This window comes from Cryptomeria japonica, chromosome 9 (genome assembly GCF_030272615.1).
Source record: "Cryptomeria japonica chromosome 9, Sugi_1.0, whole genome shotgun sequence".
Lineage (NCBI taxonomy): Eukaryota > Viridiplantae > Streptophyta > Pinopsida > Cupressales > Cupressaceae > Cryptomeria > Cryptomeria japonica.
The window spans coordinates 123,156,730-123,173,814 of NC_081413.1; the positions used below are offsets into that span (position 1 = coordinate 123,156,730).

Sequence of the window (17,085 nt, forward strand, 5' to 3'; positions counted from 1 at the left end):
GCTCTGGTAAAATAGTTGAGTTCTCCCCACATGATGTGGTTATTAGAGAATTCCATGATCCTGATTTGGTTGTCGCTACTGGCATTGTTGATCCTGATTCTCAGTTATACTAGTTTGATGGCTTTGAGAGTCCAGATGGTTCAAGTGTTTCTCTTATCACACATGTAGATTCAGTGAGTAGACTTTGGCTTTAGCGTTTTGGCCATGTCAACTACAAATACTTACAACAGATGAGCACACAGGCACTTTTTATTGGGCTCCCTCAGATCTCCTATACTGATTATGTATGTCGAGGTTGTGCACTTGGCAAGAATAAATGCAATCCTTTTCCTATAAGTAGAGCCACCCATGCTAAGGAACCCTTGGATTTGATCCATGGTGATCTTATGTCATTTCCGACTCCATATTTTTAGGGTCCAAGTATGTGCTCACTTTCATTGATGACTTCTCCAAATGTACATGGGTGTACTTTCTTAATTACAAGTTTGATGTCTTTGATTCATTCTGAGTCTTTAAGACATTTATAGAGAAGGAGTTTGGTCTTTCTATAAAGAGGATACACACAAATAATGGGAGAGAATATGTGAATCAGAATTTTATGGATTTCTGCATAGAGCATGGTTTGCAACATCAGTTATCCATTCCTCACACCCCTCAACAGAATGGCAATGCTTAGAGAAAGAACAAAACACTTCGGGAGATGGCCAATTATATGCTTCAGTCACGTTCTATGCAGCCTACCTTTTAGGCTGAGGTAGTTAATTGTGCCACTTATATTCATAATTGGATTCCTCATAAGGCATTGCACTAGTTGACTACTAAGGAGGCTTGGTCCCATGTCAAGCCTGATGTTTCTTCATTCCAAGTTTTTGGTAGTGAGGCTTGGGCATTTATTCTATATTCTTAGAGGAAAGCTATGGAGAGGAAGAGCTGACATCTCATTTTTGTTTGCTACTGTGAGGATGTTAAGTCGTACGGGTTGTTTTATCCTGATTCCTGAGAGGTCTTGTTTAGGTCAGATGTTCAGTTTGATGAGTGCCTTCCTCAGATGGATTCTCCATCAACAGCTTCTCCCTCACTACCTCCTACTCCCCATTCATCTTTTGAGGATTCCTTCTTCCTTGATGATGATGTATATGATGGTCCACCTTCCCCACCAGCATCACCACCACCACCTGCTACTCAGCCTTTACCCAAGTGGGCCTAGTTTATAGTTGATGTTGTTGGTTCTATGGCAGATGATCCTACTGACACTTGTTGTACTCATGCATAGATATTTGGTTCTAGTCTTTTGATTCATGCCATTTCGGATGATCCTCAAAAAAAATTAGAGGTGACAGGTCACCCAGAGTGGGATAGGGCCATGGATGGGGAGTATTCTTCTTTGATAAAAAAATCATACTTGGGATCTTTGTTCTCTTCTGAAGGGCAGAAATTTGGTTTGGTGCAAGTGGGTGTATCATACCAAGTATGTTGTAGATGGTTCTATTAATAAGTATAAGGCTCGTCTTGTTGTGAAAGCATTTTCTCAGGTGGAGGGTATTGATTAATTCGAGACCTTTTCTCCTATCACCAAGATGAATTCTATTCACTTTGTACTTTCTCTAGTAGCTTCACAGGGATGGACAATTTTTCAGATGGATGTGAAGAGTGCTTTCTTGCAAGGAGACCTTCATGAGGAGATCTATACAGAGCAGCCTCAAGGTTTTATGCAAGATTCCTCTTTGGTTTGAAAACTTTGATGTTCATTATATGGTCTCAAACAGGATCCTCAAGCCTGGTATGAGAAGATGGGCTCTTTCTTTCTCTCCACACTCTTTACATGTTATCATTCCAATCCCACAATATATATTTATTGGCATTTTGAGTTTGTTGGCATTTTGCATATAGATTACATTAATGATATGTTATCATTGATGTCAATTGAACCAGTAATGGTATTCATGCTATTGCTGATATTGTTGTTTTTTAGATTAGCTAGTAACTGGTAAGAAGAGCTTTGTGGAAGATGTTGTAAACCGGTATGTAAAAGTTTTTGAGCTGAATCGGTGAACCGATGTAAAGGGTTAAACCTTTCTATGCAATGTAACTAGTAAACCCTATCAGTTGTTAAACCCTAACCGATCAAGTTTGATGGTTTATTATCTGATAAGTGGTAATGATGGAGACACATATGATCATTGTATGAGGGTAAGTTCAAATAGTTTTGGTGCATTTTCTTTTTGTCTAGGGAAGGATCAAAGTGGATTGCATCTAATGCACAATGCGTGATGAGTTACAAAGTCAGATGAAGTGGTTGGAATTTTCTTGAAGAATGTGAAGAGATTGTTGTGGTTTCTAACAGTCAAGATTGTACCGACTTGTTTGTAATCTTGATGATGAGAATTAGGTTTTTTTTGTTTTACCAACCTAACTGATTTGTATATAAGTTTGATGAAGTTGTTTGTAAAGGTGGTTGGCAAGATTGATAGAAACCTATTAAGTGTGTAGTTGCCTAACCGGTGAATGGATGTGCACTTTGAGTGAAGGAATATTGAAGCTTAGAAGGATCTGATCAAGCAAATGTAGTGCTACTCAAACAGATCAAGAAAACCTGTTTTTTTCTAACAATTACAGCAGAAGTGAAATCCCTTAACCGGGTAAGCTCTAACAATCTTGGTTACTCATTAAATCCTCTAACAAGGTGGTCCATTAGCTTGGATTCTTAAATCCTCTAGTGAGGTTACTCCTAACAAGGTATTGTGCTTTTCATCAAGGCATATTTTTAAATCCCCTAACCGGAATTAGTTCTTAATAGGACTTATTGTAAATCTTTAATAGGCTTGGCTCCTAATAGGGAAAACTTCAGAAGAGCAGATAGCTATCCTTGTGAGTCTCATCTCACCGTGGTTTTTACCTTTTCAATTTTTCCACGTATAAACATTTGTGTCAAGCAGTGAATGCTTTTGTGGTTATGATCTTGTTGGGTGAATATTTTGTCACCAGCGTACCAATGGCAAAATATATGATTCACACATAGCTATGTTGAGAAATTAATCTATCCTCTCATCAAGGGGAGGTTCCCTTTGAAATTTCTTCTCTAATTAACAAGAAATCAAAATTTGTGGGTTGGTGTTGGGCATATAACTCTCTTTTTTCAAAGTCTATGTATTCTCCCTCTACCTTGTTACAATTTCTCTATCTCTTTAGATACTTAAAGAAAAGAACGATGAATCTAACAAACTACACTAAAACTTACTATCAAGTAGCACAAATTCTCCCTTGAATGTAATACTAACTCAAACTGATTATTACAAATAATTAGAAACTTAACTTGCAGCTCAAAGTCTTCAAGTACAAATTCCTAATCCTTTAAACTACAAGTAACTATAGTAATACAAACATTACCACTAATCATTCAATTACCAAAAGATTTCCCAAATATGCTAGGATTTCCCAAATAAATTAGGAGCACACAGTCTAGTCACTCAATTGCGCTTGCGCAACTGTGAAGGTTAGCTCCTAATGGGAAGCCATACTAAACACCTTGTGCATAGTGGCCCAAAACCTTCTAGTCATTGGTGCAAGAGGTCGGACCTCTGAAGCTACCCATATTTTTACGGCCCTTAGTAGAGACACAAAGTTTTCCATGAGGATTTTTCATGGGAATTGATGCTTGGCTGCCCTAGAGAAGTGAGTGTCATGGAGGGGAGCCAGTGGGGTCAAGCATCTAAGTGTTTGCTCTGGGTAAGCATATCTAGGAAACCAATTGGGATCCATTGACTATTGTCTCTTCTCGCCATATGATATGTTGTGAAGGAGCATGAGTGTCTTTTGAGTCTAACTTCTTTTTACCATTGAGTTTTCTTTACTTGACATCTCTTGCCAAGTCCATCCCCCACAACCAATCAATCATCCCTCTTTCCAAATTCCATCTTGCCATCATCAAATCTTTAATCCATTTCAATCTATCCAATAAATTCTCCAACCCCCAATCCACTTCCATCCATTCAAAAAATCATCCTTCCTCAACCAATATTTTTTTCCAAATCATTATTCCTTCTATCTATCCATTCTTCCATAATCATTCTCCCTCTAATCCAATCAAATCTCCAAAATTCCAACCAATCAAATCCATCCATCTTCCTAATCCAGTTATCCAATCCAACAAATCAACCAATCTAATCTAATCCAAATCCAATCAAGTCCTAATCCAAGGACCAATCCAATCAAACCAAGTCCTAATCCAAGGACTAATCCAATTCAATCCAATTTAATCCAATCAAATCGAATCTAGTTTGAATCCAATCAAGTCCTAATCCAATCCAATCTAATCCAAATCAAATCCAATCCAATCAAACCAAGTCCTAATCCAAGGACTAATCCAGTTGAATCCAATCTAATCCAATCCAATCCCATATAATCCAATCCAATCAAATCAAATCAAATCAAGTCCTAATCAATCCAATCCAACCAATTCCAATCCAAATAAAATCCAATCCAAACCTAATCAAATCTAATCCATCATCATTCCAAGCCAATTCCTAATCCTCATCTTCATTTAACCTCATCTTCATCTTCATAATCTTTCCCCTCCAAAACATATTCATCCAATACCAATATAATCCTTCACTCTCAACATGACTACCTAGAATTTCAAAGCTTGGTATGAGAAGATGCTCATGGAAATTCATGAACCTACCTACCAAGTCAATCCCATAATCTCCCACCCACCTATCATACCTTCATCCATCTCACCTCAACACATTGCACCCAATCCTAATCTATACCATATCTCTTATCCTTCCTCTACCTTCAACAAGGGAAATCCATCTTATTCCACATCTTTATCTCCATATTATCCCTCATCCACATACTCCTCTAATCTAATATGTATACCTCCATCTCCCCCCCCATCTACATCCCAATCCACGTCCTTCTACAATGCATTCATTACATCTACTCCCCATCCAAATCCTTTACTCCATAGTCCTCCAATCATTAATCCTAATTCCCCAATCCATTATCCTAATCCTCCATCCAATCCCAATCCCAATCCCAATCCCACATCTAATCCCAATTCTCCATCTAATCCTAATCCTCCAAAATCCATATTATCCATGTCCTCCAAATCCATCATCCATAATCTTATCCAAGACATGCTAGCAAAGGAGACAAAATCCTCACCTCAAAGCAAAGTGACCATGTCTCCTCAAGTCCTCCATCCACCCTAACCACCTCCATGTCAAAACAAATCCCAATCCCCCACACTTCATGATACCATCATTCCTCCATCCACCCAAGTTGAAGCTTCCATACCTTCCTCCATCACAGAATCCCCACAACTCCAAACATATCAAAATCTTGTTCCAAAGCATGCTAGCATGGAAACCTCTCCATCTCATGAAGTATCTCCCTCCACTTCCTCTCATGATTATATGATTCCTCTATCATCGCATGATCCTCTTCCATCTCATTATCCAATCACCCCTCCCACTCCATCTCATGATACCCTCCCTAGTCAAGATCAAAGTATCCCTTCATATCCATATCATGATCCTAACCTTCCTTCCACATCTCATCCCCCTCAAAATGGACTCACATCTTGTTTCGGAAATAATAAGGGTCCTCAAGATAATTCTCAAGATGTTGGTACATCCTATATTCCTCCTAAATCCAAATTTCCCTCATACAAATCAAAATCCCATTATCCCTCATCTTCCACATCCATTTTGGGACCCTATGTTCCAAAGTTAAACCCTTCATTCCTTCCATCCATTTTGGGCCTCTATGTTCCGATGCTCAATCCTCCATCCCTTCCATCCATATTGGGTCCTTACATCCCTCCATCCACCACCCAATCACCTTAAATAATCCCTAAGCAAGATAAAAAAAGGCACACATCCTTGGATGCCTCCCAACACTCTCTTTCCACCATCCCATCCATAAAACCCATCAATCCTTCATCCTCATGCACCCATCCCATTACTATTGGAAGCAATTTGAATGCCCAATCTAAAAAGAATTAAGCTCAAAATCCACAAAAATCAAAGGATCAACATGTCCCCTCAAAATGACATGCTCAAAAGAAAAATGTGATCCAAAAGAAAGAAAAATCGAAAAGGCCACAAAAGCCCCAAAAGAAAAAATTAAAAACTATGTGGATTCCAAAGAAGCAATGCATCCCAAAGTAAAATCAAAATTTGCATCCAAACTTGCTAATCCAAAAGCTCCATCCATTCATAAGTCCTCAAATCCTCCATCTAATAGTCCTCCATCCTCAAAATCCATTTTGGGTCGTTATGTCCCAAAATCCACCATCCCAACTCCATCATCCCCTTCTTCTATTTTGGGTACTCATTTCCCAAAATCCACACTCTCCTCCACTACTCCATCACCCTTCAAGGTGTGTGCCAATGTTGATCTTCCACAAATTCTTTAAAACCTCATCCATTATCCACCATCCATTTCTCACAATCCTATTTCATTAGTCAAATCCTTTCCAAATCCTTATCTTCCATCCCCTATCCATTTCATCTAACCAATTATTGTTACCAACATCTATGAGCATACCTGTAGTTCAAATAAATACTAAGGGACACCATCAATGGAACTAGATACTTTAGTCCTCCCTTCCTCTTTCACGCATCCACTATCTTCTATATCCACTCATCCTCATCCTTATCCATCTAAACTATTCCAAAAATTCAAAAAAATCAAAAAATAAAGAAAAATACAAAAAATAAAATAAAATAAATCAGAAAAAAGTAAAGAAAAATCATTTCATCCAATGGTGAAACCCACTTCTTGTGGTGCCTTGGGTAAGTACCATGATGAACACTTTGCAAACAAGCATCATGTGTAATCCCCTCATCCCCTTGCACTCTACACTTGGGAGAAAGCTTCATCCACACAATCCTACCATCCATCTGCATCCTATCTAAGTCCATTCTCCTTTCCTATCTTTGATTTTGACTATCCTATCCATATCCTGCATCTCATATCCCTCATCCTATCAAAATGAATCCTCCATTCCTATATTTAATCTTGACCATGTAGAGCCAAAATAATGTATATGCATGCATGCTTTGGAGAACACAAGCCTTAATCCTGTACCATCCATATCCATTACACATTATCCTTCCACCTCATACATCTTTATCCACCATATTCCTTGGGTCTCCATCACCCTATAGTGTGGGGCATTGTACTCCTTTGCAGCATAGTCCTTGGGTCTCCATCACCCTATTCTCCATCTTTTATTCCTCCATTTCCTATCCATATCCATCCACTTGATCCATCTATCTAAATAATAACTTCCTCTTCCATCCATCCATCCTTTTACCAATCATTGGTTCTCCCTTGTCATGGGTTCCATTCAAACAAATGCTATCCATTTAATCAAATCCTATCCACCAATCCACCCCATCCTATCCAATTTCTAATCCAATCCTATCTTATCCAATCATATTCTCCATCTCTTCCAATCCAATCATTAATCCCATCCTCAATCAAATCTGTTCAATCATCTATCCCCCTTTTCATCCTATCTAATCATTTATCCTTCTTCCAATCCTATCCAATCCATCAAACTGAGCTTTTCCCTTGTGCCTTATCCAAGCACCCATCCATACTGTTCTAATAAAATCCAAGCAACAATCCTCTCATATATAGATCTTGCACATCCAACTTGTCTTTTGTCATCCATCAATCAATCCATCACCCTGCCCATCGGGATGCATCCTTCCCTAGTTCGACAGTTTATCCAAATCCATGTCCTACTCTTGGCAAGAGATATCAGTTGGTCATATGCATATTGTTTGCATGCTTGAGATTTTTGCTTTGTTTTTCATCTTGTGTCCTAGGACTACACTTGTTTAGGACTGCCTTGATCATCCTATATCTTGGTATGTCTTGGTTGGTGTATAATGGGGCATAGTTTTCACGACATGGTGTGTTTGAAGGTCTTCCTTGAACAAACCGACAACCCTTCATTAGTGTTTATCAACACTTGCATGATTGTGTGCAAGGCATTCCTATTTGACTGAGCATAAATCCATGCCTCGGATCTTCATATCATCCTGGTTCTTATAATCAGTGGTGTGGACTATCCATGGCAATATTAAATCTAGGTTTTCTCTCTGTACTTACCCAACAAGAAACCCAATCCATTTATCCTTTCTTTGTCTCATTTCATTCACAACACTCCAACTCATCCCACTTCCCTCTTTCATTATCTTCATCCTTTCATCACTTATTTTTCTTATTCCTTTCGAGAGCACACCCATGTTCTTTAAAACCACATGTCCTCTCAAGGGGCATACCACTGCTTCCTCATCATCCTTCCTCCTTATCATTCTTCCCCATCCCATGATTGGGACATCATGCTACTAGTCCTTATCCTTTTTCTTCATCTCATGTTTGGGGCATCATGCTACTAGTCTTTATCCTTTTCTTCCACTATGTTTTATTCTCCTTTGATATAATATCATTTCACAACGCTATATCAAAGAGGGGCAAAATGTAGACACCTAAAATTAATTAAATCAATATTTAATTAATTTAAGCCTATAAACATAATTAATTAATTTAATTATGTTATCCTTATTCCTCTCAGAATCAATTAAATTAAATTTAATTAATCCTATCACTATTGTCCAATAATTAATTTTTAAAATGAATTAATTATTCCCCTATTCTTCTAAAGTCCCCTCCAACAATTATTTCCTCTAAAACCCACTTAGTTAATTAATTCTAATTAATTAACCTAGTCATGTGATTCCTACAAATCACTTTTCCTAATCCCACTCAACCTAATTAATTCTTCTAGAATCTCTCATAATCATTCTTATCATTATCCTTCAATTTTTAATTCCCACTCATGTAACATCAACATTGAGCCTCTCAAAGAAATCCAAATTTCTTTGAATCCCTCAATGCATCCTTATTTGGGAATTTTGAATTCCTCATTTTGAATTCCTCATTTTGAATTCAAATTTCCTTTCCCCCCTCTTCTCAAGGAATTTTATATTCCTATTTATTTTCCCAAGGCATCCTTGATCCATGCCTTCTATCTCAAATCAATCTCAACCCTTCATAATCAAATCAATCTTGGCCCTCCATTGGCCTTCTCCAATCTATAAATTGAAACCTATTCTCCTCACAAATCATCGAATTCTCATGCATTGTCATGCTGCCTGTTTCTTCTCTCATTCTCTTCTAATTCAAATCCTCCTATCCATCACTAAAATCAAATCCTATCAAATCCACTTACCTTGTTGAGAATTTGGAGAGCATTCTGCATCCATCAAGAAGGAGCCCATCCAATCAAGTTGAAGAAAGGTGTTATTCAACTTCACCAAAGGCTCAATTTGAGGGAGAAGGTAAAGGTTTGCAAGGTATATCTTCATGTTTTTTATGTGGTTTTATGCATGTTTCATGTTTTAATATCTTTTAGTATTTTGTTTGTGCACTAACCACTTGAATCCACCTTGATGGTTTTTCCACTCTTCATATCCTTAAACAAGGTTGGCCAATAGTATCTGGCATGCAAGATTTTGTGTGCAGTGATAGGAGCCAAAAAATGTCCACCACAAGCAAGATCGTGAAAAGCTTGAAGTAATCTTACTTGTTGTTGTTTGTCTACACAGCACGGGAAATTGTTGTCTAGACCTTTCTTGTACAAACCATTGTCCCATAGGACAAAATTCACTACTTTAAGCCTCAAGGTTTGCTTTTCCTTCCTTGATAGATGTGCATGACAGTCTCCATATGTTAAGAAATATGCCAGGTCTGAATACCACTCATCAGTGGTACTGACAAATTGAACTTTGAGAAGATCTTGGTTCATACCTTCATTTTCCAGCACTACTTCATCAATTGAGTTGTTGTCAGCTATCAACTGACATAGACCTTTTCCATGAACCAATTTAGTAGGCTTGATTTCCATGTCATATTCTTGAATCTTGGCAACCTAGTTGCCTCTTTTAGTTCCAAAATCTTGTTGTGTCAAAATTAACTTGACAATAGCAAAAGGAACAAGAGAGATGACATGTGAATTCAGAATATAAAACCCGAAATGTTTTACCACCTTTACCATAGCAAAAATCATGCTTCTCCATTTCCAAATACTTCAACTCATGAACCTTTAGTGGATAACTCATGAATGCAATGGGTGATTCCACCCCTTCATTATTTTTCTGCATCATTATAGCCGAACAAGTATGATTTGATGCATAGCTATACATTATAAACTCTTTGGTATAATCTGGGAATACCAAAACTGGAGCATTTTCCATGGCCTCCTTGATCTAATGGAAAGCTTTCTTCCTTCAGGAGTCCACTTGAAAAGAGAATTACCTTTCATCATATTCGCTATGTGACGAGACTATTCAGTAAAGTCTAGAATAAAGCTTCATAAGAAATTTACTTTACCAAAGGAAAAATGAACAACAGTCTTACTTGTTGGCAAGGAAAGGTCACAAATAGCTTTAACTCTTTCAGCATCAATTTTTATACCTTCTTTCAAAACAATATTCCCAAGCAACTTACCTTCAATAACCCCAAAAACAGATTTCTTGGGATTGAGGGAAATTCCATGCTGATGATATTTCTCTAAGACTTGTAGTAGATGAAAGGAATGATCTTGACGTTTCTTAGAATAAACAGTCAAATCATCCAAATAGACCACAATGAACTTACCAAGAAAACTCGGAAGGCCAAGTCCATTGCACGTTGGAAAGTTTCTCCCATATTTATTAATCTAAAAGGCATCCTGCAATATGAAAAGGTACCCCAAGGTGTAGTAAATGCGGTCTTATGTTGATCTTGTTCCAAAACTTCTACTTGGTTATAACCGAAAAATCCATCCAACATGGATATCATCTATGCTTGAGTAATAGCTTGTAGGACATGATCCATGACAGGTAAAGGACAATTATCTTTCAAGGATGCTTAATTCAAATTTTGGAAATCAATACATATTCGAATCTCACCATTCTTCTTATGCACAGGTACTATATTGGCTATCCAGGATGAATGATGAATGGGTAAAATTATCTTTTCTTTCAACATCTTCTGAACCTAAGTGAAGATGGTATCTGATATCTTTGGATTATATTTCCTTTGCTTCTATCAGAAAGGCATGATTCCTAACTTCAATGGGATGTCATGACAAAGTTCTTCTGGGTGGAAAGACTTCAAGTCTTTGTAGGAGTAGGCTAAGACATCAACATATTGTTGCAACAATGCAACAAATTTCTGCCTTTCTTCCTGTGAACAACACTTCCTGATATTGATCAACTTTGGGTTGACTTTAGTGCCAATATTTACCTGCTCATATTTCATTGAGCCCGTAGCTGATTTTTGTTGCTTATTGACATAGCGGTCATGCTTGTCAAATAGCTTTTCTAAAGAAAGCAAACCCTTAGGGATCTTATTTCCTTTCAACTACAAAAACTTCTCTCTCATTTTTGCATCAATGCTTTCAATTGCATCCTTTGAAGGGAAGTGACTACCTTCAAAATATAGATCATCAAAATTGTCAGCAGTCTGCAAGAAATTTATTACATCATGATCATCATTAAACACTTGCCAATGATCAGAGTTGTCAGGAACACTCGGCTAAAAAATCAACTCAACAACATAAGTTGATTCTGAAAAATCTTTGTGAGGAACCAAAGAAGTTGCAGATATTTCTAATGAATCCTCCCTATCATTAAATTCATGAGAGACAATGGATATATCAAAGGCATCAAATGCCTTAATCAAATCCCAAACCTGGTTATGATAATGTCGTAGCCTATCGCTCCTAGTTTGGTATATATTCCAAACCTGATACACAATTAACTCCATATCTCCTTGAGCATGCAAGTTCTTTATTCCCTTCTTCTGAGAAACATTCATTCCCAGAAGAGGTGATTCATACTCAATAGTGTTGTTTGTGTTATCAAACTACAATTTGAAAGAGAAAGGGAAAAGATTACCCTCAGGAGAAACCAAAACAATACTGGCTCCTGATCCGGTAGAAGAACAACTGCCATCAAATTCTAGCATCCAAACATCATTTGGATCACCCACATTGGCATTATCAAAATTAAGAGTCTCCTCCTATGAAGACAAAGATCCCATAGACTCTGTAATAGTACTTTCACAATCACTAGAAACCTCTTTATGGGAAAAGACACCTTCAATCTCAGGAACAATATCTACCTCATCATCAGCATGCAAGAAATAGTTACCCATTCCTGATGACTCAAAAAGGATCTGAGCCCATTGATCATCTGATTTAACAATAGTAAACTTTGATTCTTTTTCAGGATACAACTTCTTAACCTCTCCCTTGATAGGAATGTGTGCCTCAATCATATCCATGCTTAACTCTCCCCTAACATCTCTGCAAAAGTGTCTTCCCAACAATAGGCCATAAGAAGCCAGTACATCTACTACCAATACCATCATCTTGATCTTCTTTTCTAGGAATGTAACAAACACAAATTGGGCGTCCTTGATTTGGCCTATCAAAGGAACTTGCTTGTTGTCCATAAAGAAACATCTTCCAATTTTTTTGGTGAGAATCAAACCAAGAGCATTAGCAACTTTTGCTGGTATAACATTATCAGATGCCCTAGAGTCGATCACACATTTACTAAAATTAAAACCATTAATCAACAAAGAGATGTAGAATGGCTCTCTTTTTTGTAGGGGAAGTGGAAATTACTAAGTTATTCTAAAGTGAATCAGAATTGGGAAGGCTCTTTGGGGTATTGTCTTTTTCTTTAATAAATTTGACCAAAATTGATTCGGGTTAGATCTCAAAAACTCTACCTCAAACATTTGTATTTTGGTTTTCCTAACATGATCTAGAATATCAAATGACTGAAATGAATTCATTAAAGATTAATTTGAGTTCTCATTTTGAGAACTTAAAATATGAGGAACACTAATCTTTGGTGCAGGTGCAGAAGAACTGACAGGTGTAGAAAAATTGACAGCAGTCAAAGGAGTACTTACACTTTTATCTTTTGCAATGTCCTTCGAGATAGAGTTGTCTTTTGGGGGATTTGGTATAGGAGTCCCATGCTTAGCAATAGTAACTGGCAAACATTGAGAATCCTTGATTTCAATAGAATCATCATTTTTCACATTGGTAGATGGTTGAGCCACTTGTGCTTGTGAATAAGTGAATATTGCAAAGACATATCCTTCGCGTGTATCTGACATATCATCTTCTTGATATTGCATAAACCTGATATTCAAGTCACCGGCAAATTCTACACCATCTTCTTGATGCAAATTGGCATCTTCATCACTGAAAGGAGAAAGATCATTTTGTTCAACTTCATAATATCCTATAGCTGAATTTTGGGGTGGTGCTTCCAATGCAAGCCTTTCTAGAGCAAGAGGTAATTTGTTCTAATTATGCATGGCATAATTGGAAGAATTATTTGGATAAGTCATTCTCGGGACATCATGATAAGAAGTATTTCCTTGTGAGGAAATCTGCTTCTTAAGTGCTAACAACTCATTTGCTAGCTTTTATATCATGGGATTAGCAGAATTAGCTGAAGAGAAGGATGCATCAACAACTTGATTACTCCTAACCTTGTTAGGATCTCTCCTTATCTTACCCGCAAGGATAAGATCATCTTCAACTGATATAGCCATTTGTTAAGTAGTGGCCAAATCTATAGGATTGTTCCTTTGCAAAAGAAAACTCACCTCTGGCAATTGACCATTGATGAAAAAGCATTTAAGATTTCCAGCAGTGGGTCGTGAAGCAACTAGGATATGGTTGTGTAGCTTATCAAAATTTGCTACAAACTCATGCATGGGTTCCTGAGGCTCTTTCTTCAACTAGGTTAATTGTGCCAATAAAGCATGATCATCTTTGAAAGACTTGAATCTCACCTCAAATAATGTTCTAAGAGTTGCCCAACTTGTAATGCAAGCATTGGGAAGATGATAGAACCAATCAGCAGCAGCTCCATGCAAAGTCTCAATGAACAATCTCATGGATACATCTTCGAGTTCAACCCCCAAAACTCCACATGCAATATAGAAGGCAGCAATGTGCTCATCTGGATGTTGAGATCCATCTCCCAAAAACTTGGGCAAATTTTTCCGTGTGCCTTTGGGAAGTTTGTGTAAAGGTGCGGTTAAGCTTAAAGGACCAAAAGCAGTGCCCCAAGGGCTAGCAATGACCATCCTTAATGGATTATATGGTGGTATTACAAAATTATTTGCAAGGGGAACAACTAGGACTTGCAAACTTGATGCCTCACTTGGTACAGGAGATCGTTGTGCAGATGGAGGAAAACTTCATGTCCGCTGCAAAGGAGAAAGCGTCTGTGAAGGTGTCACAAAGGGAAAATTAAATTGTTGCAATAACTCATATGTAGGATCAACAATTCCTTCCAATCTCTTCCCATGAGTGTAACTTCAATCAGCTAGATTAGAATATAGAGAAAAGAAACAATATGGAAATTACAATGAAAGCGCAATGCAACCCAAAACACAAACTAGTTGCACGTCACTCCCAGTAAAGTAGCCAAAAAACTGTTGGGTGAATATTTTGTCACCAACTTACCAGTGGAAAAATATGTGATTCACACATAGCTATGTTGATAAATTAATCTCTCCTCTCATCAAGGGGAGGTTCCCTTTGAAATTTCTTCTCTAATTAATAAGAAATCAAAATTTGTGGGTTGGTGTTGGGCATATAACTCTCTTTTTTCAGAGTTTATGTATTCTCCCTCTACCTTGTTACAATTTCTCTATCTCTTTGGATACTTAAAGAAAAGAACAATGAATCTAACAAACTGCACTAAACTTACTATCAAGTAGCATAAAGTCTCCCTTGAATGTAATACTAACTCAAACTGATTATTACAAATAACTAGAAACTTATCTTGTAGCTCAAAGCCTTCAAGTACAAATTCCTAATCCTTTAAACTACAAGTAACTGTAGTAATACAAACATTACCACTAATCACTCAATTACCAAAAGATTTCCCAAATATGCTAGGAGCACATAGTCTACTTGCACGATTCAAGAGCTCTTTAACCCACATAACAATATCTCCAATATCAAAGAAGCAAAGAACATATATAAGTAATGGACATAAGAACATTAACTCATGTAAATAATAAATAATTTTCTTAACACAACACAAAGTTTGAGATCAAAAAAAATTTATTTCTTTATGTGCTTGATAGAATCTTCACAATATTAGCTCAAAGTCTTTGTTGAGGCAAAAATTCTACAGAGTTTTTCTTAGCATGAAAAAGATCAATATTTACAAATGAGGTCCTCCTTAAATAGGAAAAGAATGGAGAAAAATGTGGGCATAGTTGACTAATTCAATTGCACAGTCCCACTTTACGACAACTACAGCATAAGGAAAATGTGTAGCTGCAAGAAAACTAGCAGCATCTAATGATGCAACTAAATAAAAATAAAAAGCTAAAAGGGGATGCTTTATTCATCTTTCTCCTCCTCATTTGATTTTTGGAATTATTTGAACTTAGTCAAGATGGCTTTCATCTCTGCTTCATTCGACATTGGGGTAGAACTTGTGATCACTCGAACACGGGAAATTGCATCTTCAATCTTTACCTGGTTCTTTTTCTCATCCTTCAGCATAGATGCAAGGACTTCAAAACTGACCTGGATCTCCAATAGCTTATAAAATTTATCAAGTGATAAATCTTGTCCCTTGAAATGATCCATTAAGGAGAGAAATTCCTATGTGATAGCTTCACTAGTAATGAGATTCTCATTGCCATCATATAAATAACAAGGAAGATCAGAAACTTCGGCAAAAATGAGATCAATCTCGTCATCACCTTCTTTCTTCTCTTGGTCTAGCTCTGCAATCATCAACCTTATTGTCTCTTTCTTATGAGACAATAATGACAAAATCTGGATATATTTTTCCCTCATAGGAATTACTTTATTTTCAACAAGGATATCTATTCTGAAGTCCTCCATCTTGCTCCAAAGGGTTGTACTTTTCTCAACTTCCTCAATCTCCTGTGATAATGAAGTTTTGAGTCCTTGCATTTGACTTTGGATTACTTCAAAATCTGCCAATAGTCCAACTATTGAACTTAGAAGATGAGAGCCTTCTAACCCTAGCCATGAAATCCACTCATCCATCACTTGGCCCTTGGCTCCTACCTGTTCAATTTTCTTTAGAGCTTTAGTGTCCATTAAGGATCATATGGGCTCAATTTATTGAGAAGATTGTGTGACTTTTAGAAGAACATTAGTCAATTGTTCACATTTCTACTTCAATTTGTTCTTCTCATCCCTCTCTTGATCAAATCTTGTGAACAAAGAGTTGAAATCTGTCTGAGAATCCAACTTAACACTCTCATGTGTTTCCACCCCGATCTATATGGTTTGTATGGTGTAATCCTCAGGTCGTATGTTGTCTTTGTCTTTATCTGATGATGGAACCATGACCTCAGCATACTTTCTTTTAGAAGCAAGGTCTACTAACACTCAAGATACAGTCTTTGGCTTCTTTTTTCCCTTAGGCTTCGGAGGAACCAAGTGCTCAAAATCAAACTCATCCAAAGAAACTACCTATTTTTTCCTCTTAGGGGCCACTACTTCCATCCAAGGTGGTAAATCTGGATTGGCCGATGGAGTAGTAGCTCCTTGCTGATTTTCAATTAAGATTTCGGGAGCAGGCTTACTGGAGCTCACAGCAGTTATGAGTGTCGTCATTGGCACCAATGTTGAAGTATCTTGTGGGACACTTGTCGATGTTGTGATAGTTTCCACTACTGACACCTCTTTAGTTATAGATGGGAGAATTGAAGGCACCGTGGATGCAACCTCAATACTTACCAATGGTGGAATTTCTGTTGTGATTGTAGTAATAGGTAAGTCCACTATAGACTGTTCTGCAAATACCTCTTCCAAGGCTTCATTAAAATCCATCATCATAGATTCAATGGTAGATGAAGGGATATCATCCAAATTGGAGAAATTGGTTAATGTAAAAAATTGTTGAGCAGCCTCTGACTGCACCATGCCCATTCCTAGATCCCCATCTTGAAAATCCTCATCCTCTTGATCAAAGTCAGAATCAATAG

At 37.3% G+C, this 17,085-nt stretch overlaps 1 protein-coding gene across 1 annotated transcript in view; it reads right to left on the minus strand.

Annotated features, from left to right (window-relative positions):
• The window catches only part of LOC131858303 (uncharacterized), a 60,414-nt gene extending 48,063 nt beyond the window's left edge, over positions 1-12,351 (minus strand). Inside the window, exons 1-2 of the mRNA XM_059211502.1 lie at positions 12,145-12,351; positions 11,812-11,931 (exon numbers count right to left, since the gene is read on the minus strand). Of these exons, the coding sequence (XP_059067485.1) occupies positions 11,812-11,931; positions 12,145-12,351 (327 nt within the window). The remainder of the gene's footprint in view (positions 1-11,811; positions 11,932-12,144) is intronic.
• Between the last annotated feature and the right edge of the window lie 4,734 nt (positions 12,352-17,085).